The 25,953-nt window shown below is 52.6% G+C and overlaps 1 protein-coding gene across 2 annotated transcripts in view; it reads right to left on the bottom strand.

Moving 5' to 3' along the window:
* Positions 1–5,165: 5,165 nt before the first annotated feature.
* The window catches only part of RAP1GAP2 (RAP1 GTPase activating protein 2), a 76,488-nt gene continuing 55,700 nt past the window's right edge, over positions 5,166–25,953 (bottom strand). Inside the window, exons 5-26 of one of the 2 annotated variants that reach the window (XM_082776301.1) lie at positions 24,299–24,334; positions 24,042–24,086; positions 23,481–23,513; positions 22,960–23,169; positions 22,609–22,712; positions 21,986–22,064; positions 21,743–21,796; positions 20,694–20,777; positions 19,637–19,737; positions 18,914–19,043; positions 18,524–18,679; positions 17,769–17,840; positions 17,366–17,452; positions 16,960–17,094; positions 13,582–13,719; positions 13,073–13,191; positions 12,630–12,743; positions 12,069–12,186; positions 11,698–11,824; positions 10,527–10,603; positions 10,078–10,116; positions 5,166–9,279 (exon numbers count right to left, since the gene is read on the bottom strand). In XM_082776301.1, the coding sequence (XP_082632427.1) occupies positions 10,108–10,116; positions 10,527–10,603; positions 11,698–11,824; positions 12,069–12,186; positions 12,630–12,743; positions 13,073–13,191; positions 13,582–13,719; positions 16,960–17,094; positions 17,366–17,452; positions 17,769–17,840; positions 18,524–18,679; positions 18,914–19,043; positions 19,637–19,737; positions 20,694–20,777; positions 21,743–21,796; positions 21,986–22,064; positions 22,609–22,712; positions 22,960–23,169; positions 23,481–23,513; positions 24,042–24,086; positions 24,299–24,334 (2,028 nt within the window). In that variant the 3' untranslated portion in view covers positions 5,166–9,279; positions 10,078–10,107. Of the gene's footprint in view, positions 9,280–10,077; positions 10,117–10,526; positions 10,607–11,697; positions 11,825–12,068; positions 12,187–12,629; positions 12,744–13,072; positions 13,192–13,581; positions 13,720–16,959; positions 17,095–17,365; positions 17,453–17,768; positions 17,841–18,523; positions 18,680–18,913; positions 19,044–19,636; positions 19,738–20,693; positions 20,778–21,742; positions 21,797–21,985; positions 22,065–22,608; positions 22,713–22,959; positions 23,170–23,480; positions 23,514–24,041; positions 24,087–24,298; positions 24,335–25,953 lie in introns of those variants that run through there. The other variant, XM_082776300.1, reaches the window with a different exon arrangement.

Below are 25,953 nucleotides of genomic sequence, written 5' to 3'. Positions count from 1 at the left end.
TATAAGAACTAGGGAAGCAGCTCTTGCAATGAGGTCTATTATGAGAAGTTTTTCAAAGCTGTCTGGAAGTTGTTTCTCTCCCAATTGATTTTAGAGTCCAGATTATTTGGGCAAGTTTCCATATTCTGGCTGGAATATTCCTCTGTTAATTCAAAACTAACCCATCTGCTAGGTATACAAACTATTTATATACTTCTTTAAAAGGTATACCTAAATTGCTTGTTTAACTGTCATCATTGTCTCACACTACTTAAAGTTTAACTTTAAATCTCTTGGGGTTGATACTTCTCTGTATGTGAGGCACTGTCAAGGATTTCACACTGCATGAAAGACCAGTGCATAGATGGTGGGCTGCTTTTGCTGCACACTTAGTTTGGTCAGGATCATAACAAATCCATGCATGTGTTTTCATACAGAGTCCTCAGTGGATATTCTGCAGCACACAAATAAGATATCAACAAATTCTACTGTGGAATCAGCCCTCACTTTACAGCAAACACTCAGATCATCCACCCTGGGAGAGAAATCTGAGCCCATACCTTGGTGTCCTGGTTCATTTGCACCATCAAACACAAAGCTGGGAAACACACAGCTACTGCCTTCCTTGTGCAAGCCCATAAAGAGAACAAGACAAAAATCCATGACAGCTTTCTCAGGGCATCTCAGAGCAGTCTTGTTTTAGGTAACAGAAAAAGAAGCATTCTGATAGGGAATCTCCTATGTCCCAAATGAAGCACAGAGGGGACAAGCAACAGTCAGGGTGCAGCAGCTGTCCAAAAAGGTAATTGGTGAGCAAGTACCACTGTGATGTTCCAGTTGTATCCCAAACCACATCCCAAGCTTCAAGTCTGAGATATTAAAAAAAAAAAAAAAAAATCATTTCCAGCTGTGCTAGAGTACTATGAATTCACAATTTAGTTTTGCATTGCATCATTTGTTGCTTCATGTCACTTCCCAAATACTCATGAATTTGCAGGTAGCTTAAACTAACTTTTTATCATACTGTAATACAAAATGCTTTTATTGAAAAGTATACATTCTCCCTTGTGTTGGAGGTTATGCATACATTGCAGAAAGTAGTAACTTCAAGCTTCTCAAAAGCATAATTGTTTTCTGTTTGCCTAGTTCTGTGTTATCATCGCTAAAAGCCCTAAGAGCAAATACTTAAATCACCCAGGCTTTAATATGGCCACACACATTAAGACTTATCTCGGCTTTTCAGCAGGCGGAGCACTTGCACAGTATTTGTGCTGAAGGGAAGCACCGCAGCGTAAACTGCCCTTTTAAGGTCAGGGAGCAGATTCAGGTGAAGAAACTGAAAGCAGCGGGTCAGCTGGCATCTGCAAGCAGGCTACAAGCCAGCACCAGGTCAAGAAAATAAGTCTCCAGTTCCTGTCTGCAGGCCACAAACTTCTGTTACTGAACCCACAACCCCGCCAAAAACTTGCCTTAGCTGATGAGAAATATGCAGCTGCAGTGCTTAAAAACAGCAGGAGAAGGGCTCCACAATCACGCAGATGGGGCTGTGTCAGCAGGGTACTGCAGGAAGGAGCAGGTACCCCCGCAGGGCCAGTGACACCAGAGCAGGCAGCACCACACACATTAGAGGGAGCTGAGGGCACATCGCAGGCACCCACATTCCCAAGATACACACCATGCTTCCCAGGTTCTCCCACTGCCCTTGGCTTATATCAGCCTTTCCCCCATCCGTTGTGAGAAAACAAAGCAAAACACCTTTATATTTATTGCTCACCCCATCAGAAGGGCTTCTCTAACACTGCTTCATCCAAGCAAACAAAATGCGTGAGAAACTCAGTTTGGACACCTTACCATCGTTCAAGGAGCAGCCCAACATAGCTCTCCCTCTCAGTCCAACCTTTCTGCTGCCACCCATCTGCCTCTTCTAACCTCCCCAGCAGGTTAATCAGGCTGTTCAGCAGACTTTGATTTGCCACCCAAAGCATTTGGACACTCCTTAGCTCTTCCCAGCTGGTGGCTGCCTTGTAGCCCATGCTGAGGTCACACAGTCCTGTGGGCATGTTCCCTCTGCAGCTTTGAGGTTTGCAATGATTTGCAAAGCAACAGTCGGTCTGGTGGGAAAAGAAACTACTCCGTTATATCTCCTGTTACAGTGAGAGTGGCAGAGGGATTGTCTCTGTGCATGTACTAATGTAAGAGAGGCTGTGTGACCAAGCCTCTGTTCACAGGAACCTCAATAAATGTTTCATGCTCATTCGTGACAACCTCCCTGCTCTTTTCTGTTAAATAAATGCACTTGAGTTTAATTCTCATTTGATTTCCCTGCTGTGAAAGCCCTCTGATTTCAAAATCAGGTTGAGGAAATGTCTGAGGAGAGGCCAGCTTCTTGCCCACATTCCTCATGCTGAGCTGTTCAGGATGATGCTCTTGAGCCCCAAGATGCTGGGCAGGGACTGTGGGCAGACCGAGGCACCACTGATGGCTGCTCCAGTTTGTGCTGGGCATGGCATGTTGTCCTTGGCTGAAAATAGGCTAAGTGGGAGGAATGAAATAGTATCTGTGTCTGACATGTGGAGAATGTCAACGGTTGTTCCCTGAGCTCAAAGCCGGGGTAGATCTGTCCCCTCTCCCGATTTGAGCAGACAGTGGGGGCAGTGCACAGAGGTCTCCCTGGCACAGATCCCCAAAGGCTTTTGCTCTCCCCAGTGACTTTGCAAAGTCATGCAAATTGCTCAGTTGACATGTATTTAAATTCTGGCAGGAGGGAACAAAACCAGGTTGAGCTTGTCTTGAAAAATATACATTTCCATTACTTTTTTTTTTTTTTTTATAACAACCATAGATTTTTAGAAGGAAGGAAGAAGGAAGTGACTTCACCTTGGACTGCACTTTGTTTCAGCCAGAGATGGGCTTTGGTGACACAGATACTGACTCAGAGCTGGTTCACCGTTTGCTGGATGAGAGCACAATCTGGGTCTGGTAGCTGCTGTGTACACTTCACAGCTGGCAGCAGCCACCGTGGGAGGAGCAGAGCACACATGTTTAACCAGACAGCTGGCCGTTCTTGCATGTTTTGCATGGATTTATTTCTTTTCAGTGGTGATGTGAAATAATAATCAGAGCTAACAACACCGCACGTACACTGGTCCAGTTAAAGCCACATAACGCATGTAGACAAAATCAGGAGAGAATCTGCCCTGTGACCACAGAGTGCCTTACTGCCCTGGATGTCTTGTAATCACCCTTACCAGCAAATACAACTGTGCCCAGTGTCACCAGGGAGCTTCCTGGTGCTTGACTCCCTGTGGCTCAGCTACGCTGCACCCCGAGCAGCTCAGTGCCCTGTGTCAGTGCTACCGCCCTGGGGGCTGCCAGGGGCCCACCCAGCCCCAGCCCTGCAGGCAGCCCCCGGGGAGCACCGCTGTGCGTGCGCTGCACCAGCTGCCCCTGCATCCCCCCGCCGACTTTACCTCGCCTTGTGATACCGTACCTTAGGACATTTGGCATGCGGGCAGGAGCCACTCATGTTCTGTGGTGCTTTGCTGTACGGTGCCTGCTTTTTGTGCTGGTAGGAGGTTGTCCACAATGCGTTGCTGTGAGGTTTTGGTGCTGTTGGGGATGGGGGCAGTGGAGAGGTAGGAAGGAAGAAGCTGGGAGGAATTAGTTTAGCAGTTATGCTTTTCAATAGCCTGTGGAGTATGACCACTGTCTTTGCAGCTATCCCAGATTTAAATGCCACAAGACCCCACAGCCGTGGTCAGAACGTGGCACCTGTTCGGCCTCACGTAGCAAGTCCAGTCGGCGTCCCACGTCCTGCAGCATAGAGTCTCAGATCCCCACTTAATGCAGGCTCACCTGAATGGGTTTGGATCTGGAAACTTTGCCTCACTCCAAAGCAGCAAGTGGCTGTGGCTGAGGCTGGCTGCGGGGCTTTGGCTGCAGCTCAGGGCGCTGCACGAGGTGTGGTGGTGGCTGTGCACCCAGCAGCTCCACAGCTGTAACACAGCCAAAGCAGGACAAAAGCAGGCTGCCAGCGTCCAGGCACTTTGCTGGTCATGCACGGAAAGTCCTGGTGGGCAAGGGGACACTCAAAGGTGTGAGGTTAGGGGGTGGGCAGAGAGAAGGGGCTTGGGTTGTGTCCACCTGACAATGATAGCAGGGGGCTATCATTTCATGCCAAAGTAAATGAAGCTTGCCTTCCAGAATTCTTACTCTCATTACAGGCAAAGTGGGGAGCTGTGAGTATAAGTTTTACAACAGTCAGGATGCATTAAGAGAACCTGAACTTTGCATGCTTTGTTTTGTTGCTCCTCTGCCACTCCTGGTGGAAGCAGGGGAGTCTGAGGAACAGCGCCCACGCTGCTCACCCATCGCTCCAGGGACCCCACGCCCCTCCGCTGGGCTTGTTCCCTCCCCAGGACAAGCATTTTGTTCTTACGCATGCATGTTGATGGGTTTTCTCCCCCATCACAAAATGTTAGAAAAATAACACTGGCGAATAGCTTTGTTTGTCATTCAGCCTGAGCTGTGGGGAAAAACGCACCAGACAGGCTTCCTCTGTACAATAATGGCTTTTTCTTAGTGTCCTGGGAGGAAGAGAGCTGGGAAATTAGAGGGATTTGAAATGGTTCCTGAGGAACTTGAGAGAGAAAATCCAATTTCATAGTTCACTCAGAGAGGATGTCCGTAAGGCAGCCAAGATGCCAGAGACTGAAGCTCTGTGGTAAACAAAGCTGTTTTAGAGAAACCAAATTGCTGCTTGTTCATTTTCATTTTATGAAATTGTTTGTTTTCCATACCACACATGGTCTGCGACTGACAGGAACAGGTTTTAGTTCTAACTCTGACACTGCATGGCTTATATTAGGCATACGCTGACTCCAACTCAGACAGAACAGGTCACTTGATGGAAACTCCGATGCGTGGGGAACAGATGCTGGATCCTTGCCTGCTGACCTGGTCCTAGCGTCACTAAGACCAGCAGAGATGTCCTGATCTGCACCTTCTTACACTCTGGTACTCTTCTGCTTTGGATCGTAACTTTATTTGATCTTACCCACCTCAGTAACAGCTCAACCCCAGTCTATGCCATTGCATGGTTTTCACAGGGGTATAAAGACCCCAGACTGTCCCCAGGGAGCTCAGCTAAAGCTGTCCCTTCATGGACATACATAATATAATACACATACAGACACAAAATATGTTATTTATTGTGAATTTTGCAAAGACACATTTAAGCAACAAAATATACATTTGTGAACCTTTAGTTTTATACATAACAAATACAATCTGCTACCATAGCAATAAATTAAATGTACATTATTTACAACAGACAGGCCACCAGGAACTACAAAGCACCGCCTCTCTACATAAAAAATAAACTTTTGTCAGATACATTTCTTCAAGATTTTTTTTCACTCTATAAACTCTCTTCACATTCTAATGATATAAATTCAGCATTTTCCTTTGCAGGGTATACGCAGTGCTACATTCATTAAAACATAATGAAAGCATGCTCTAAGATTCAGAAATGAGAGCTTCTTGACCAGCTCTAGTGGACAGAGTCGGAACATAAGCAAAGCAGCATGAGTGCGAGCTGTGATCTGCAGAGGTGCTGAGCTCTGACCGCCTTTAAGAGCAATTATCAGTGCTAACCACCTCTTGCAGTCAAGACAAAGACAGCCGAGAAACCTCTGAGTCAGATCCTCAGTTGGGGTTAACAAGCCCAGTTATGGTAAGGAAGTATCCTGGCCCCTTCAGCTGCCATTCCTGAAGACCCCCAAAATGCTGGAAAGAAGCTGGACCTGTGCTTAGCACCCCCCATCTCCACCCAGAAAAAAAAGCACTTTCACGTTGTGCTTGAGCGTGTGCTTGGCTTGGGGAGCCCTCAAAGGAGGCCCGTGGTGCCGGTGCCTCCCGCGCACCCTCGCCCTTAGGACGGGCCCTGCTGTGCCCCGGGGGGCTGTGGGGTGGGCAGGGATGTGCACGAGGGACTGAAACACATCCCCAGAGCCTTATGGTGTGCATGGCACAGCCCTGAGCCCCAACGCTGGGCCTGGGAGGCAGACCTGGGCCTGGGCTTGGGCCTGATCCTGCCCCCAGCAGGATAGCCAGCAAGTCTGTGCCAAGCAGGAGGCAGGGTGCGGCAGGAGTAACCAGGGCACCGAAACCCAGGGGAAAAAGGAGAGCAAACACCCGGACAGCAGAGACCTGTCCTACACGGCCGGGAAATCCCGCTGAGCCTCCCCAGGCTGCAGTCCTACCTCCGGCGTTCGCTGTGCAACATCATTTCTGAGTTTGGTGTGAGCTGCGGGCATGTAAACAGTGCAGACGGGACAGGCAAACCGCTGCTCTGAGGCTGACACCAGGCATCCCCGCTGCAGCCCCGAGCCCTGGGCTGCGACTGCTGAGCCCACGGAGCAGCGGCCCTGAGGCCTCCTGGGCAGCCCCCGGCAGCCCCATGCTGGGCTCCCTGCGCCGCAGAGCACCAGCACCAGCAGCGGGCAGGAGCTGCCGAGCTCTGACGCGCACTGCCCCACCAGTTAGTGTCAGCGAGGGATCCTTTCTGTTATATATATATATATATATACGTATATGTATGTGTGTGTGTCACATGTAAGCACAAAACATTTTGCAATATATATGCAGGAACATCTTCACCCACTGCTGGAGTGCAAATGCCTCCGAGGTTGAACACAACTGCTCAGCAGTCCCCAGCGCTGCTGCAGGGTGACCTAGGACAATCCCAGAACTGAAAGGCTGCTGCACAGGGCTGCAGGGCAGGGCAGATAGGCAGAAGCCACACTAGAGCTTGGCTAGGACAGGAGCTTTAAAAGCCCATTGTTATTTAGGAGCTGGTTTTACAGCCAGTTGTGAGCAGCACTTTTGAAACTGTCCCAGGAAGTATAGGAGCAGCTGGCAGACCTTGTCTGCCCGGCCCTGCTGCTCTCCCAGCCGGTTGGAACGGCTCAGGACACATCTAACACATTGCATCTCTCTCCCTGGAGCTTCAAACTGTCCTGTGTGCCTTTTAACCACCTTCTAATAATTCTACAAATTGACCTAGGTCAAAAAGGAAAGTCACAGTTTCAAGTGAGAAAAAAAGAAAAAACAACTCAAAATGAAAAACCCAGACAAGAGTAGCCACTGCATCTTCTGCTGAAAGATCTCACAGAGATCAACACCCATGCGAATGATGACATCTATAGAATCAAGCAACTTCATAGGAGAAAAACAAACGAACAAACAAAAACAGCCCCTCAAAACAAGGTTTTGCACCAGTCAGTATTCACTGCAGGGCATAAGAAAACCAGACCAAAAGCTTCTAGGAGGAAGAACTGGGGATGGGCTTAAAAGTGCTACTGAAGCATCGTCAGACAGCAGAACTGAACAGCAAAGTATCTGGAATGTGAGACATCCAGAGCTAGCTGCGGACCGGGCTAAATGTGTTGTGCTTTTCCTCTTTCAAAGAAAATCTCAAGATTTAAATGTTATTTAAAAGCAACTCACTGAAAGCAGGAGGGAGTGTCACCACTGCTGGTTATTTGTATTTACTGATCCTCTACAGTGCGCTCAATACCCATGAAAGCGTTCTCTGTTTTTTCCACAATGTGGCTCCTTCTTTAACCTGACTCTTCTCCCAGGAGGGCAACTGCCTTTTCTATTCGAATGTGCAAATCACACGCACAAGTGGGAGCACCCATTTGGAGCACACATTCCGGTTGTTTCCCAGTTCCACGCAGAGCCTCATTCAGCACAGCTGGTTCGGATCAGCCCGGTTTTGCTCTGGCCCAGGTGGGAGGTGGTGGGGCAGGGGCGGTGGGTTTCTGCCACAAGCCCTCGCCCCGTGCATCACCACAGCCACCAGCCCAGCTGCTCAGACATGCCTGTGCCTCTGAGCTCCAGCTGTGTATGATTAACTTTGGCACTCAAAGTTTTGTTTTCATTGAGAATCATGAACTGACAAAAGAGTTTTCACTTGAAATCAAGAACCTTATTTCATGGGGTGTTTTTTGCAAAGATTACGGATTATGGCAAGATGCAGTTCTGCACCTCTGCAGCACTGCAGTGTATTATTTAAAAAATCCATGAGGGAAATCTATGAGCATCCTGAAATTAGTGGACAGACTTCAGTAAACTTTAGACAAAGCTCCATAAGAGCAAAGGGACTTCTGTGGCATGATTAGAGAGGTATTTTTTGGAAAAGGGTGTTACAGGGAAGTCACCTTCCAGAACTCATAATCCTCTTCTTTTAAAGTAAACAAAAGCATGTTCAAAAGCAGAGGGACAAATTCTGCAAGGGGTAAAGCCCAATGCCATCAAAAATCACTGGCGCTTTATACATTTGTTTGCCTGGCAAGCTAACACGCAGGATAAGGTAGAGCCCACAGAATAAATCCACTCCAAGTGCCAGATTTAGTATTTAGTTATACTACAGCTTTAGCTTTGGTTAATCTTTTCCAGGCCCATGCATGGAGTTTTGGTCAGGGAAAAAACACAGAGGCCACCTACACCATCTCCTGAGCTGCCAAGAGAGGGCAAGTCAACCCCGGCTGCCTCCTGTGCCAGCACCTGAGGAGGCACGGGACACGAGGCTGCATTTGCCTTGAAAATTTGCAACCCAAGGAGCAAAACTGGTCAGGAGGAGAAGAGAGGGCAGCTCATGAGGTCCTGTGCTGCTGCCCTGCCAGCCCCGTGCTGGGCAGCATTGCTCTGCTGCCTCCTGACCCCTGGCAGAGGAGAGCAACAATGGGGGGAAAGCCACCATGACCAGCCCACTGAAAGCCCTAACTGCGCCCTGACCGCCTGCCCTTCCATAAGGGAAAAATACAAAAAGAAAGTGTTTCCGCACTGATACTACACATACAGGGAGGAGACCCCCAAACCTTGGGGGGGATCTGCCTGGCCTCCCTCCCGCCCCCCGGGATGGGCAGGCCAGCCTCAGGGGGGAGACTGGTGCTGGTGCCCCAGCCGCAGGGTGCAGGTCTCCCGCTGGGGCAGAGGCACGGCGCTCACCTGGCCCCAGCGCCGCAGCGCGCCCGGCACTGCAGGGGGACGTGGGGCGGGTGGGCAGGGGTCTCCTGGGGCAGTGCACAGGGTGCCCCCGAGCTAGCAACGCCATCGGCTGGGGCAGGGTGGCTGGGTCTCTGCCAGAGGACAGGAGCGGCTGCACGGTGACACTGACGGCTTCCTCCTGGCGCAGGGTGCAGCTGCAGCGATGAGGGGACCTCGCTGTTAGTGCAGGGTGTGCGCGTTCCCACTGGGTGGTGAAGAGTTTTCCCTTTATTGGAACAAAAAATTCTGAAAACAAAGAAAAAGGATAAAAGCCTCAGAGACTTTCAATATTCTCACTCCTGAAGATATCCCTGCAGTGGTGGCTACGATGTGCCAGCCCCAGGGAAGGAGCAAAAGCCATACAGTAGGGTACTGGTATGGCAGTGGTGTGGCAGTGCCCATCCTCTCAGAGGCACCAAGTGGCCCCAGGCAGGGAGAGAAGGAGACTCAGGTAATGGGAGAAGATTGGGGCTTTTAGAAGCCAGTGCTTTTGGAAATGGAATTTCCTCTCCTTTTAAGTTTTGAGGGCTCTTCTGCTCAGCTACAAACTTCCTAACAAATACCATGAATTGCATGACAAAAAAGGCTGCAGGAACTCAAGCCTGTGGGAGAACCAGGAAACAAACTTGTAAATGCCTCCAGGCACGAGAACACGCGGGCACTGGTGGAGCTGCAGGGTGGAAGCAGGGGGCTGGCTGCCCTGTCCCTGGCAGGACTCAGTGCAGCCGCTGCAGCCATGCAGCAACTTCCCTGAAAGCAGGTGGCAGAACTGCTGTGGGGAACATTTAGAAGCACCCCAGAAAGAAATACATACTGCTACATGGTGGCACTGAGGGGCACCAATCATTCCCATCATTAAACACTGCTGTTTTTCTCAGTCAGTGCTGCCCTCATCTCACAAAAGCATTTAGGATGCTGTAAGACACGTTATTGATCACATATTTAATAGTAAACACTGCAATTGGCCAATATGGGCTATCACTAAAGGATACACGTGACCACAGATGAGATGAATCACTGTGCACAAGTGTTAGGAACACTTACCGCTGAAAAGTTCTTGACTTCTTTCTCCTGCTAGTGGCTCTAAATGAAAAACCAGAATACAGCTGAGTTGCAAAAGAAGGCACAAGAAGTCACCAAGCCCTCCTCCCCGCATCTCCTGTATTTATTCTCAGGAGGACCCACAGCAGCTCCAGCACTGCATCTGGGAGCAGGGGAGGTGGGACACAGCACACCAGGGGCTGGGCCGTGCCCTGCGCTGCACCCTGCCTGCACGGAGAGGCTGCCCCGTGCTGCACAGCCCTGCCCTACCGGCCCAGAGGAGCGGGGCTGTTCCCCCATGGATGTCCCGTCTCTGTCACCCTCAGTGTTCCCGTGCAGACCCACACAAGCGCTGCCCCATGGCACAAGCGCTGCGGGCTCTGCCCCTGCCCCATGGCCAGGTAGGGCAGGATGTGGCCCTGTGCATCCCCCCTGAGAGCCGCGGCACCTACCGTGCTGGAGCTGCCGTGGCTGAGTTTGTCGAAGCGGAACTTCAGATTTGACCTTGGAGAGTTTCTGTTCTTTATATCTGCTGGAGGGTGGGGAAAAGCAAAAATAGTACTAATCCACAAGCAAGCGCGTTCGTTGAAGCTGTAGTGCTGACTGCTGTGCTACCAGCGCAGCAGCCAGGCACTTTAATAGATTGTCACCAGTGTTACAAATATTTAGTCTATCTTGGCTGAATGTTTGGCAAAATCTGTACATTAAGTGGTTTTGATGGAATAAATTGAGGCTTAATTACATTTCACAGTGTTTCTACTGGAAATGCCACTGAAAAGGCTACAACAAATGACTGATCCGTACAAGTATGGGTGGATTTCAATGCTCTTGGCAGGAAAAATGCAAAATAAACACTTTAAGCATTAAAAGAGGCTGTTTTACTCATTCAGAAATTCTCTAATAAAATAAGGAGGAGGACTTGTGGGGTGCAGAGATACAAAAAGCAAGCAAGCCAGACTGCATTTTCCAGCTTAGTTTTTCTCCTGAGCTGTTCCCAGTTACCAAGCTGTTAACAGTGGATTTGCAGCTCTGTCTATTTTGCAAAGTGCTCCTAAGTTCATAATGTGCGTTTTCATTTGAATCGTGGTTCCTTCCGGCAGGACCACAGCGCACGGGGAAATTAAAGGGTTGTGACGTGCAGGCGAGGAGCAGGCGCTGCAGACACCCCAGGGCTCCCCGAGCAGAGCGGTGTCGTCACCGCCGCACTGCACTAACAAAGGGCCTGATTTTGCTCATGCCGACTTGTGCCTCACTTTGCTAATTGTCTGACTAAAATGGACGGAATTAGTACAGAGTTAAGTTAGCAGCAGGGGCAATAGAGCCAGGCCCAAGGAATGCTGTTCGTTTATTAAATAATTTGTGAGTCACGGCTCATTCCTTGGAGACAGTGAGTTTCCAAGACTACTGCAAATGTCTGTCAGGAGGGAGTGGAGTAAACAGAGCCACCACAGAAGCTACCTCTGACTTAGCAGGGAAGCAAACTCCCCGTGGAAGCACAGCACCAGCGCCACAGCCATGCCCCGGGGCATGCCCCCGCGGCGTCCCGCGGCCGCTCCTGCTGCCCCTGCCTGGCAGCTGCTGCGATTCCAGAGCTGCCCCCCCGGGGGATGCCCCCACACCCACCTGTGGGGCTCCTGCTCATGATGACCGGGGTGGCCGCGGCCCCCATGCTCGGGCTCTCACTGCCAGGCGATGCGCTGTAGACAAACACGTCCTGCTTGAAGGGCGACGCCGTGGACGGCTGGCTTCCCTGCATGGGAGAGAGCGAGGCACAGCTCCATCTCCTGCAGCAAGTTTATGTCCCAGGGCTCTGCTCACGTCTTGTTACAGCCGTGCTCATCAGAGAGCCCCCAGGAAGGCTTATGCTCTGGAGCAGACCCCCTGCCAGCCTCCTGCCCTGCCAGGCAGCACCCAGGGACCCAGGGCTGCCGAGGAACCTGCAGAGCTCTGGCTGCGTGAGCCCAGGAGCAGGAGGCGCAGGGGCTGGTGCCTACCACGCTGTCGTACTCCTCCAGTGTCTCGCTCTCTCCCGCCGTGCTGCTGAAGCTGCTGGTGCTTGAGGAGGAGCGTGAGATGTTTGACCTCCCGTTCTCCTTCAGCTTGATGAATGGCCTAGGAGACAAAGTGATACGGAAAGAAATGACGCGGCTGCTGCAGGCAGAGCTGAGCGCCTTGTGGGCACCACAGGGACCTGCTGCTCAGGGCACTGCTAGGAGCAAACCCCCCGGACAACAGGACAAAGCAGCTTGCCAGTGGCACCAGCAGAAACACGAGGGCCTGGCTGGCTCTACACCATGTGCCTGCTCCCGTGCCTGGTTTTGGACAACTCCTGTCGAATACCATTCCTTGCTACTGTTCTTTTTTAAAGATGACTATTTTCAGACCATAAAGGAGCTGTGTGCATGAATCACCAGAATCTTTTTTTTATCCCTTAATATCAAACTTATTTATACTAAGACCTGAAGATTTTGTTCAACAGTCCCTGATGGCTGTTAGCTACACAGGGGCTTGCAAGAATTTGAGCTCAGAGGAGGATTGAGCTCTGTTCTACTCACCTGTCTTTGTTGGGGCATATTTCAGGGGAGCTGGGGTTGGATGAGGTTTCAGATTTCATCTCTTGTGATGAATGTCCCATATCTGGTGTCTTCTGGGCTCCAGAAACACTGTCGCTGAGGGCACAAAAAAGCAGGCTGCGTGAGTTACACAAGAGACTTAAAATGGATGGTCAAATTATATTCCTAGCACCAAGTGCTAAACTGTAAGAGTAACAGATGCTCTTTGGATACCACCGCTTTGATATAAAACAGAGAGAAGGCATTCAGGACACCATAGCCTTGAACATGGCAGAAGAAGCCCTTGTGGCTGCCTGGTGTGGAAAAGGGGGGGTTTCAACACCCCAGACACACTGCAAGGCCTCCAGCACCAGCCAACAGCTCCTGCAATGTTTAACACATACTGGGTGTTTCTGACCCAGCAATCAGGACAATGTCAGACTTACCACCTTGTCCTGCTCTCCGACTGGCTCTCAGACCCCGTGTGCAGGCGGGGGAACAGCCCTGACCGGCGCTTGATGGGACTCCTTGACTGGTTCTTGGCCGTGGCTGCTGGAACGGGGGGCTGCAAGAAGGAAACAGCCCACGTTCAGAGAGCAGAGCTCCATCCTGGGAACTCCAGAGACCAAACATCCTACTAGGAATTATGCTGCTCGCAATTCTCAGCCTGCACATCTAGAAAATGTGTAATACCAGAATTCCTTTTACATCTTCTATGTACTTTTGGGCTAAAAAAATGACAGGAAGCCGATCTTCTGGTTCTTCCACAAAACAAACCTGATTCTAACAACACACACAAAAGTGTGCTGTGCCCAGATCCTCTCCTTGTCCCTTTGTTCTCTGTCTGCTCAGGCGACTGCCACGCGGCTCCAGCAGGGTGCAGCGCCCCGCTGGGATGGGGAGGGAGGGACAGACAGAGGGACAGCAGGACGTGTGGCCACGCGGCCATGCTCACCGAGAAGGTGGTCTTGGTCACCTCGCCGCTGTTGTGTGCGATGCCCCCACTCAGGCTGCCCGGGATGCCACCGCCGTGGTGCTTCTTCTGGCTGCCCACCATCGTCTCCATGGAGTGGCTGCGCACTCGGATGGCTCTCTGTGGCCGTGAGGGACAGGGGACAGCGGTCACCACCACCTAGGGGCCTGCTGCTGCCCAAAGCCGTCCCAGCCCCAGGCCCTGCTGGCATGCAGCCTGCCTCCTGCTTCGCCCTGCAGCGCCAGCACCGCCCGCAGCGCTGCCACGTGCCCACAGCAGCTGCCCTGGCAGCAGCAGGAGCTGCGTGGGCACCGCGGTGGGGTTCATCTTGCAGTCACGGGGTGCCAGGGCCGAGAGCAGCAGCAGGGCCGGGACAAGCCCTGGAGCCCTGGCTCCTGCCCTGCATGTGCACAACCTTCCAAAATGCCCCAAGGAACAGCAGCTGCAGCCCAGCTGTATAGCTGCATTCGGGTGCACACCCCGGCACCTCTCCCTGGATTTGGAGTGGAAAGGTCTGCAAGGAGCCCCCAGCCCTCCCCGCTGCCCACACTGCTGACAGGTCCATCTACCAGCCCCTAAACATCACAGCGCTGGAGGCTTCACATCCTCATCAGCACAAGTGTTTCTGGTCTTCAGCATGCTTATGCTTGCTAAACACATCCTGCCCAAAGTGCTTCTGCTGCTCATTTGGCCCACTCGTCTCTGCAGTGGCCATGGAGGAGAGCTGAGCCGTGTTCCTGTGGCAGCTACCAGCAGCTGCAGCCTGTGGCTGCTCCTCAGCCTTCAAACCTCCAGACCCTGCAGTGCCCTGTCTGCACTCCTTGCTCCCTGCATCTCCAGACATGCTTTCTCTAGGCATGCTTTTTTTGCCCGCTCTCGAGGCTGGGAGGCTGGCTGCATGATGATTCCCATGCAGCCTTCGGCACCATGCTATTCAGCAAACCACAGCCTTCTCCCAGCTGGCCTGAGACATCTGTGCTGATTTTGGTGTAGACTGGTTATCAAGAAGAAGATCCCAGGATAAGGTCTGGTGCCCCTGCTCTCTCCAGACAAGGTGCTGGCTCCAGTCCACTGACAGAGACCGGAGCGGTGCTGTGCTTGGTGTGAACACAAAGGGATGTGAAGAGTATTCCAAGTCCGCCAGAAAAAGGACCAAAGGCACAGCTCTGTGAGCATGAACTGCACAAGCAGGAAATGAGGACAACTTTAATGTGTTTTGACTCAAAACTGTGGTAACCAGAGCTGCGCATACTGGAGGCAGAGACCTTTTGTAAATCTGAACACTCATTCTGGATGCTTAAACAGGACCTGAGCTATTTTTAAAGCCTTCCCTCAGTTGTTGTCCCAAGCACTTACAAATAAGACCACGAGATCTTTTGAAAGTCTGGCACACACTATGAAAAGCAACAGTGAAATGCGCAAGTTAAAAAAAATCCATACACTTATTTTAATTACTGTAGTCACCATAGTAACTGGAGCCCAAACTGGACTATGATACCAGTGTGCCAATTACAGTAAACTTTTCCTTTGCAGCTATTACCTTCTGAATTTCTGCTGTGCTATCTACCATGCCATGGCTACGTTCTTCCCCAACCCATTCAATGACAGCTCAAGGTAAAGAGATGTCAGAGGGAACTAGCCGGCAAGGGGTGTATTTCTGAAGGCGCCCAGCACCACATCCTGTGGTGCACAGGTGGCTTTGCTGCTGGCTTCAGCCAGTTGTAAAACCCCACAGGTACCAAAGTCTGCTGCACTCTGCAGAACCCTGCTTGCACAGGGACCGCGGTGTCCCCAGCAGCCCCACGCTCAGCCCCTCCTGCCCCTCGAGTAACGAACTGCAAGCAAGCGTCCATCAGACCGGATTTATTAGGATCAGCAACTCATACAAAATTTGTCAGTGTCCGCAGGTGAAAGCAGCAGGTCGCTCTGCTGCCAGCCACCCTGGCTGCCCGCGACACGCAGGCAGGAAGGTCTCTTCCTGGCACTGCTGATGCCGCGGAGCTCTGCGGTGCTCCCAGCACCCACCTGCCGCCCGGCGCAGCCCCTCGCCCCGGCACCGCTTCATGTACCGCATGTCCCCGAGGGCCAGCACTCCGAGAGCCACGGTGCCCACGGAGAGGCTGGGAGGGAGCGGGCCAAGGGCTGGCTCACCGATGTGATGCGACAGGCAAACAGAAATGGAGCAGATCACGTCTTGCCCTGCTCCCAGCCCTCCGTGCTTGCCACTTCCCTGCCCCACGCTCACTCCAGGAACACACTGTGCAGGAGGTAAGCTAGCAAGCAGCCCAGCAGTGCGGTCCCGAGGTGGAGGGGCAAGTGCAAGCCAGCTCCAGCAGCTGGATGCACCACACGCCCCAGGAAACCCTGAAATGCCAAGAAAGCAAAGTGCATCTTCTCATACACAAAGGCGTGTGAGAAAACAATCATTTAACATCGATGTCTGAGGCCGGGAAGTACACTGTGACAGATGACTGCGTGGTACCTCAGGTTCTGCAGCCCATCTCGTACCTAAGCAGGACAGAGCTGAGCCTCCACCCCCTCCTCTGTGAGGGACCAGACAAAACCCCTCAGCACCGCTCATCCCACCTCCACAGCTGCCTGCGGTATGGCAAGGTTAACCTCCTACAAGTGCCTCTTTCTCTATGATGAAGAGAAAGCTGTGCTTATAGCACAGCTCCAGGAGCTGTCTCCAGCACTGTGCCCACACAGCCCTCCCTGCCCACCACAGCAGGGGACACCACGGCACCAGCAGCAATCCCTGCCACAGCTGTGGCCAGAGCCACCTGGAGCAGGACAGGGAGAGGTGCAAAGGAGACGTGTGCCCAGAGCCAGGGCACGGGTATCACCCACCACGGGGATGGGGAGCCCCAGCCGGGCACTCCATGCATCACCCCCTGTACACAGCCAGCCCAAAGGGCAAGCCCTTCCCAGCAGCTCCCCATCACTGTCTTACAGAAGCCTTTGCATGAGGCTTCTGGCCATGGCTCCTGGTCAGGGACATTGTCCAAAAGCCTTCCCTGCTTAACCAGGGCTGTTCCCTGCTACCCCGCAGGTCGGTGTCCGTACCTGGAACGGTCACCCAGAATTTCCTCCAGGTCGTTCATTTCTTTCTCCTTTTTTCCAGCCCACTCTTCCTGCTGTCCCCACTTACACCCACCCCACACCTTCACCCTGGCATGGCAGCACCTTCCCTCCCTCAGCACCCAGCACCTCTCACTGTGGCTCCTGTTGTGGCTGACACCAGCCACCTCCCGCCAGCCGCCCTCCCGCAGCACAGCGCGCCCGGTGCTCAGCCCCGAAGATGTTTTGCCCACCCCAGGCACGTTTTAACCTTGCTCTTGGCAAGGGACTGGGGCTTACCTTGAACGATTCCAGAAAGCCTCCATGCCCTCCATTCTCCAGTTTGTCCTCCTCGGGCCCCAGCCCCAGCATGGTCTGGGTGTGCCCGTGGAGCTCGTCGTGCAGGTTGTCCAGCAAGGCGGCACGCGTTCGGTCCTGGGGAGTGACAGCCGGCTCAGCCGGGGCCGGCCTCGGGCGCAAGGACGCCCGCCTGCTCGCGCTGCTGGCGAGTGCTGGCCTGGCTCAGTGCCGGGAAGAGCAGTTTGGGAGGAGAAATGGAGAGAGCCCTCTGCACCCCGCTGCACACCTCCCAGCCTTCGCACAGGGCACCGCAGGGTGGTAGGGGGTGGTTTGGGGTGGTATGGGGTGTTGCAGGGTGCTATAGGGCAGTTTGGGGTGGCGCGAGGCGGAAGGCAGTGAGCGTTACCTCCAGCTTTGCAAACTTGTCTGACTTGCAGCAGGCATTCTCAGCATTGATGAGCTTGGTCAGCAGGAACTCCCTGAACTCAGGGCTCTGGGGGAGCAAGAGAGGCAAGGCTGAATACCAGCCATCATACTGCTCCTGGCAATTCTGGTAGCGTAACCCTACGGACCCAACAACGAGCAGTGCCCCAGGGAGCCGCATCTGCCACCCTGCAGGGGTGATGCTGCACGACGACACACCATGGACGGCCTCCTGCCCTGCCACAGACTCGCACTCCTCGCTACCAATAATGTGTGTAAACCCCACAAATCACATTTCCCCCCAACAGGGCATGCTCTGAAGCATCCTGGACACACACACGTATATTCCTCCTGACTTGGTACACGCTTTCAGACCCATTTCTCACCTTCTGAAAAACCGGCGGGCTCGGCAGCGGCGGGCCAAAGGAGGGGACATCCTCGCGGGCCGTGACGGAGACCTGCAGGGCCAGGAGGAGCCGGTGAGGCAGGGGCACGAGGGCAGCCCCCAGCGCGGCCCCTGCACCCCAGGCGATGCTCCCAGCCTGCTGACTGCGGCACCCGGAGCTGCCAGGGCAGGACTGGCTGCAGTGCTCTTTACATTTACTTCCTATGAACTTTGTTTTCATTCACGGCTCTAAGCGGTGTGCTTTCAGCTTGAAATGTGATGTTCTACTGACCTCCTGATGGAAAGCAGAGGGAGAGCAGGGTTTATGCTACCCACACTTGAGTGCTGTGTTTAGGAGGGCCTGAGCTGTCCTGAGGTTTATTCAAGTATTTAGTCAAAAAATCCTTATTAAAAAGTCCAAAATTCTTAATAAATGAGCATGCACCTGTGTATGTATACACACACTACGTAATAGTACATACATAAATATTTGTGTGTATACATATGTACATTCAATATATACATACTCCGGTTATGTATATATCACTGAGTACACGTAAGTGAATGTGAAATTTGGAATTTAAGTCTGTCCTACTGCACAGTTACATACAAACAATGCACATACACATGAGCTGGGCGTGAACTGCCTGAAGAGGAAGCAAAGACATCCGTGAGAGTGAGCAGAGCTCCACGGGCACCATCTCATGCCTGGGGCCAAAGCGAACATCAACACGTGCAAGTTGAGATTCCCCCTACCTTGTAGGATGTGTTATCTGTCTCGGGGTTTTCCACCTGTACAACAATGTAGGCATGCAAGAAATTGGAGGCAATCATGTCTGGGACGAACGGCGTGTTCTCTTCTTGAAAGATAATTGCCACAATGTCATTGCCAATGTGTCTCTTCCTCTGCAGCTGAGCGGAAAGGGAAAACGTGGTTGGTAAAAGCAGGCAGCTCTGCCACATCAGTGCTGTGTGTGCAGGCTCCTGCAGACCAGGAGCACAGGCGGCAGCAGCCTTCCCCGGCACACAGGGGTCAGGGTGCTCTGGAGCACGGACTTCTGTGGCTGTGGCGCTGGGTAGGTCACAGCTCCCACACGGCTGTAGCAGCGACACATGGCTGCTGGAAGGCGTCTGTACATCTCTTACCTGCTGTGTATCTCCTTCAGTAAAAGGCAGCTTTGTAGAGACATGAAACATGATCTCCCTGTCCCTGAACACGGTGTACACAGACTCGGCCCCCGTCTGCCCGTGGCTGACATCCAGGCCTCCTCGAAAACTAGAACCGAAGAGAAATTAAGGGAGAAATGAAGAAATATTAATTGAAAGCTTACCAAAGCCTACAGGCGGTTGTCAGTGACAAGGTGATAGAACAAACCAGCTCATTTATCTTTATCTAGTAGCTAGCAAATGGGAGAGAACAAATCATGCGTCATATATCGTAACTGAGCATCCCGGTACCAGTCTGGAGCTCAGGGCAGGCAATGTGGTCACAGCAACAGGCTCAGCACTGGCAGCAGCCGTGAGCATCCGCAGCGGCCACGGGGCCAAGCACTGCACGGCTGCTCCCCGCCTGGCTCTGCTGACCCTGACCCTGCGGCACAGCGCTCAGCACAGTGTGTGCTTCCATGGAAGTCTCTCATTTACAGCTGAGTGTCACCAGATATCGTCTCCAAACAGCAGGATCTTTTCTCTTGGCAGTTCCAATTTTTCTGGAAAACTCCCTCAAGTTTGAAAAACAAGCCAAGGCTATATTTGCTTCTGCTTTGTACTGCTCATGAATAAGATGACTTCTGTTCTCGCACGAGAGGTACTTTACATACTATATGGTGTCTTGTTGAATTTATATATAAAATCATTTTTTTTACTTACCCTTTAAAGTCCTGCAGCGTTATGGTGTCTCCCAACAAATTCAAGAAGTTCTTGAAGGCAGCGCTCTCCTCATTATTGCCAAACAACTCTTCCTCCTGGGTCTACAGGACACACAGGCCCATCTCAGGAGGGCAGCCAACACAACAGGGCTGCGCCCCTCCCGGCTGCCCACACCTCCCAGCAAGGCAGGACAGGGCTGGGCTACGGCCACACTGAGGGGGCTCCGGGGGCCAGGGACATCCCCATGCTGCCAGCACCCACTCTGCACCACCAAACGTGCTGTGCACTGCCACAACGTGCTCAGCACCCGCTTTGCACCACTGAACGTGCCTCCCAGCTGCCAGCGTGGGCAGGTTCAGAGCCCTTTCAGCCACCAAGAAATTCCAGCAGTAAAGCTGCTGAGAACAACTTCTGACCAAGAGAAAGAGATGTGAGGATAAAGCAGGGGTAATACTGGAACACAGATTAATATTTCATTGGAAAAATCTAAGTCTTAATCATCCTCTGTGTGGTATATTTCAAAACAACAAGACCGTAATTACGGTCTTCCATGAGTTACTCAATCCAAAATAAAATGCAATATGTAAGGATAATTAGGGTGCCTGTCAGAATAATCTTTGGTAAATTATAAGACTCGGCTGTCTCCGTGCTTCGCATCCAGTGTTCCTAGGCTAATGAAAGCATTTTCAGCAAACGCATGTCTGCATAGCCTACAGCCTTCCAAGACAAATGTAACGGTCTCACTGTCTAAACATACATCTGATTAAAACACCACGGCTGCTAAAATGCATTTTCACATCCATTTTTCCCTACAGCTGCTTGCAGGCTGATTTTCATACTGATTTTTCTTCAGCCACATCATATTTTGAGTCAGGGAAACATCCAAGTAGTAAGAAGTGCATTATTCGTAAGGACACCAGTGACACAGTGTCCTTAAACATTGTCCCAAAATTAACTACAGGACCAAATTTCAGGCTCAGGGTCCCACACGTCTCCTGACAAACAAGCCCTGATGCCGCAGGACTCATTCTGTGAGCATGATGCAGGGATTACTCACCTGCCTGAACTTCTGGTAGATCACACCAAACTTAAACGTGTTATTGACTTCGTGTTCATCGTAAGACACTATCATCTGGGACGCCTGGAGTGAAACAAACCACAATTTCATTCGGCTGTCCAAACCCACAACCACCATAGGGGCCCCACAGCCTCCTGCCCACCGCCACAAGCGCCGGCCCTGCCGTGGCCATGGCGGGCAGCGGCCCCGCTCTGCCGAACCAGCTCTCGCTGTGTGGGCATGCGTCTGAGGCGTCTGTCAGCCTGACATGGGCAGCGGCTGCTCTCAGACTTCCAGGTGATGGTTTGGTAGCAACGCGAGTAATGAAAATGGATGAATGGATTGCCTTGATCTCGGCTACATCAAAGGGCGGTGAAACTGCCTCGTAACACACTGCTGGGCCTGCCACATGAGAAGTCTGCCACATAAAAGGTAGTTGAAAATGACGGATTTGCTGTGTAACTTCCCCATAATGGGTTTCTGTGGCAGCACAAGAGCTCTAGGCCAAGCGATCCCGGAGTGGGGGGACGAGCAAGTCCCGGCCCCGTCAGCAGCGAGGGCAATGAGGGCAGCCTGCCGTGCCCCGCAGGGACTGCTGGTGAAACACCGCGTCCCGCCACACAGCCAACCGTCCATCGCGGCTCCCCTTCCCACACAGCTTCTCAAGCACAAGCTCAACACTTTTCACTGGGTTTCAAGTCAATCTTAAGGCATCAAACCAAGGCCGTTTCACACCTCACAGCCTTTCTCTCCTTCTCCATGGCCCGGGGCAGGTGCTGTGATGCCTGGGAGGACAGCTCCCAAATGAGACCATGGTGGGTGCACGCAGGTCCTATCCCAGATCCTGTACTGCTGAGCCCAGATAAAAACAGTATCTTACACCCTGCATCTATACAAAGCACTGAGGGGAACTTTCGCAAAAGAACAGAGCTAGGAAGATGCAGTACAAGTGCCTACGCTCTGTATCAGAGCTTCTAGGTCATGGGAGAGAGAATTAACCCTACCTGTCCTTGGCTGAATGTGCAACCAACATGGGGTAAGATCCTCACCTTGGGATACAGAACTGGGTTAAACTTCAGTCCGGAGGCATCATCACAGAAGGCCTGGGAGCAAGGGAAAAGTGTCATCAGCCCCTGCAGGAGTGCTGGGACCCTGCCTGGAGCCTTGCCAGCAGGCAGCCACGGGCAGCCTGGCCTGGGAAATCTGAAGGAACGGCTGCCCCACAGACCCAGCATGGTGCAGGCTTCGCCACGCGCTGCATGCCTGCACAGCAGGCACCCCGTGCCGGTTACCTTTGCTATCTGTGGGATGCTAGGCAGCTTGCTAAATCCAGCTAGAGGGATCCTTTCATGCAACGTCTTCACTTTGGATCTGGCAAAGAAAAAGAAACGAACGGATGTTCGGAAGGATCCTGCGATACCAGATGCACCGGAGCTTCCTTGCATGCCAGCCATGGCTGGCTCTGTGGCGTGCTTGCCGCAGGAGGCTCTGCCAGGCCCTGGGAGATGTTCTGCTGGACTTGCTGGGCTGGGTTAGCAAGCAAAGGCTCATTTTTTCTTTTAATCTCTGCAGATCTTAAAATATTCATAGTTTGGAGGAGAAATGAGACAACAGTTCAGCCACCCTGGGCCTTGTCAGATTACAGGAAGGACAGTGACAGATATGACAGATATCACCCAGTGTCACGGAGAGTTCCACACTCAGTTTCAGCAGCATATTAAAGCCTTGTGTTCATTATCAGAAGTCAGGCAGTCACTGCAGGACAATGCCTCTGGCTTCCCACCCAACCCAAGCCCTTCCATGCGGGTGACACGTGTGTGCTGCCAGCACACCCGCAGCATTTAGAGCGGAAACAAAGCAAGAGCCTTCCAAAGAGAAAACACTTGGCTAAGCACTGTGCTTCTTTTCTCCATACCTGAGTATAATCCTTAAGTATTCAGTGCCATCTGCCTCCTCACACTTAATAGAAAGAATCAGATTTCCCAGGCTGCTGGCCGTACAGTAAAAATTTAAATGGTCCTACAAATAGAGAAAGCAGGTTAAGGTGGCTCAGCTTGTGCACAGCAGGAGACTGCCCTGCGCCCCCCCGGCTCCTGCAGGTGGCTGGGCACCGTGGCCGTTGCTGCACACCAGCCATCCCTTCTCCTTGCAAGAGGGCAAATTGTAAAATTTGCCTATTTTGCTCACAATTGTAGGACTTTTTTTTTTTCTCCTGGACAGGGTAGGAGCATTTTTCAGCTGCCTCCTCACTGCCTCTAGCACCTACCTTCCCCAGAAAATGCTTCCTGTAGGCTCTGGCCTCTCCTTTGCACTCCAGCTTGTACCCATAGGTGCTGGGGCTGAGGTTTTCCTCTTCCTCCTCGCAGATGCTGCTGTCAGACGAGGTGGGTGTGCCAAGGTTTTCTGGGTCTTCAATCCAGTATCCCCCAAACTGGGGCAGGATGATCAGTGGGTAGGGGCTGCCCTTATCAAGGATCTGGGGAGGAACAGGGAAGCTGGGCAGTGCTGGGGTCCAGCTTTGGGGCCTCATTGCCCCCTCCCCGGCTGTCTCTCCCGCAACAGCCCCTAGCCCCGCGCCGCAGGGCAGATCCTGCCCCTCTCCAGTGCCTCTTCCCTCCCCTTGAAGAGGGCTCCTGTGCTGCCTGGGAAGAGCTCAGCCACAGAGGTGGAGCAAGGGGAGAGGAGATGGGGTTTGCACAGCTCCTGCTGGGAACAGGATCTCTGCACGCTCCCCTTCTGTCGGCACTTTGGGAAAGGCATTGCCTGAGCGTGTTGCAGAGCACCCACCTCATCGATGCTGGGGTACGGGATGTAGTCTTCCTGGAAAAAGGAATCACAAGACCGCCTATGAGTGTTTGCTCCCTGCTAGCCGTCCCCTAAAACCACAGCCTTCCCCAGCACAATCGAGGAGTGCTGCCCAGTGAGCTGGTCCTGCCGACCCGCACCCCAAACCTGACCCAGGCGCTGAGTGGTGAGATCGGGCAAGGCGGCTGAGCCCCCAGCACGGCCCAGATCTGGCCTGTGAGCCCCCAGCATCCTGTCCTGCTGCTCCCTGCTCCCCCGCCCAGTTAGTGGTACAAGCTTCCCCATGCCTCATACAAAACCCAGCCATTTTAAATCACTCTCCGCTGAAATACACAGGTTTGGACACAAAGCTGGATTAGAGATTTACAAGCACCACTCTCTTATCTTTGCGATTCAATCAGCGCCTTGCTTTTAGATAACACTGAAATCCTTTTTAGTCCTTACAGTGGCTGTCTTTGGCTACAAACATTAAAGCCCAGATTTGTAGAGATAAGGGGAGGTGCTTGAAAAGATCCATGCTAGAAAAAAAATAAATCAACAAACCTTATGCTTTTGGCTTCCAGTTCTCTGTTCTTCAAGTTTTGGTGCCTGTTTGGAACAAAACCAACAGACAGAATAACAGAGCTGTTTCCAGCAGCACAGGGGGTGCCAGCAGGGCAGGGCAGGACATTTCAGGACAGTCACCCTGCGGCAGCGGCAGGAGCGGAGCCGTCTGCGGGGAGCTGGCACACCGTGAAATGGGGACGGGCATGGGGAGGGCAAACCTGGGAAACAGGCCTCATCGACACACCGCTGCTCACCTGCATTTTCTCCAGCATTTCAAAGAATTCTGCAGACTGAAAAAGAAAAGAGAGAAATCTCCTGTCCAGCTGAAGTGGGCACGAGGTCAGGCAGCCCCAGCCCAGGCCACGGCCGGGCGCTCCTCCCGCTGGCAGCCAGCAGCCCCGGCAGTGCCCAGTGCCTCGGCGTGCCTCAGAGCCTGCCCTGCAAAGTGCAGTTCAACCTGCAAATAACACTCACCCCGGACAACTTCCCAGCCTGCCTTGTGTAAAGTTTGATAAATGCTCTTTAGTTATTTCTTTTTCTAATCACATCAGTGCTGGCACCGTAGTTTGGACAACCTCTTTGGGTCCCTTTTGTTCCCAGTTTTTTTCTCAGGCTGTTCAGTCCCCCGTTTCCAGCTCCCCACAGTGCTGACACAGGCTGGAGACGTGGAGCAGAGTGGCTCAGCTGTCCTGACCCCGCGGCTGGGCAGCATGTCCCGCTCCTGCAGCCTGTCACCAGCCCTGCTGCTGCCAGGGGTTGCCCTGTCCCACCAGCATCCCAGCTCCCCAGCACCTCTGGATGGGCTGAGAGCTTGGGACAGGCTTGCAGGTGCACAACCACAGATGACAGGGGGGACTTGAGGAAATGCTGCTCCTGTCTCGCCCAACCTGCACTGCCCAGAGCCCCCTGCTCCTGTGCTGGTGCTGCCAGGGCAGCTGGGGCACAGCAGGCAAGGACAGGAACGGGGCAAGGGCGTGGGGAAAACCCACTCTCTGTGGCCAGCACTGGCTCCTCGACGCATCGGCACCTGCAGGGCTGTGCCCTGGGCAGTACAGCCGCTGGGGACATCGGCTGCATGGTCCCCCACCCTCACATGGCCTGTCCTGCTCCCGGGTACATGCAAATAGATTATCTAGGCAGACTCCAGCTGTCAATACTGGGGCACTCCCAGTAAACCAATATGTGGCTTTGCTGGAGATATGGTGAAGCAGCTTCTTTCCTCCTCTCCCCAGTCTCCTTTAAGCCGCCTTTGCTCTGGCTATCCCTCGCTGCGTCTGCAGGAGGCTGGGATGATGGTTCACACTGCTGAGCAGAGGCTGGGGGTACGGCCTAATTCGGAATGGGCAGGGAGAGCAGGGAGCAGGACGGGTAGCAGCGGCACTGCTGATTCTCTGAAGCTCTGTGCAGGACATGGGGCAGGGGCGTCACGGCAAAGAGCACGGCACTGGGGTAAGTAACACTGAACTCTAGACTAAACTGAATTTCTCAAAAGACAGAAAAGAGAGAAAAAAACAGAGAAGGAGGTGAAGAAATGAAAAACACTGGTTTTCTTTCTGATAAACATAACAAGCCAAAGTGAGGATTGCTGCATGAGCAGCCCAGTGGCTGTGCCAGTTCACAGCGGCTGTGGTGGAAGGAAGACACTGCAGCACAGCAAGGGACTAGCACACCCCAGCAGCAGCCTTGGCCATATTTCTACCCTTAGACTATGCCCCTTTTTTATCGCCTGCACCTGCAGCAAGAAAAAAATGAACCCAGGGTTCAAAAGAGCTCTGTGCCCAAACTAGTAGCACTTTAAAAAGGCTTTTCCTTATTTCAAGCTCCTTTTAAGGTCCACTTCAGGTCTCTACAATGGACACATGCTCTTTGAGACAATTAAAATAGTTTTCAGGTCCCACTGCCAGCAGCC

This window comes from Aythya marila (assembly GCF_965140915.1).
Source record: "Aythya marila genome assembly, chromosome: 20".
Classification (NCBI taxonomy): domain Eukaryota; kingdom Metazoa; phylum Chordata; class Aves; order Anseriformes; family Anatidae; genus Aythya; species Aythya marila.
Note: the sequence above shows the minus strand (reverse complement) of the source record. Positions and strands in the feature narration are given on the sequence as shown.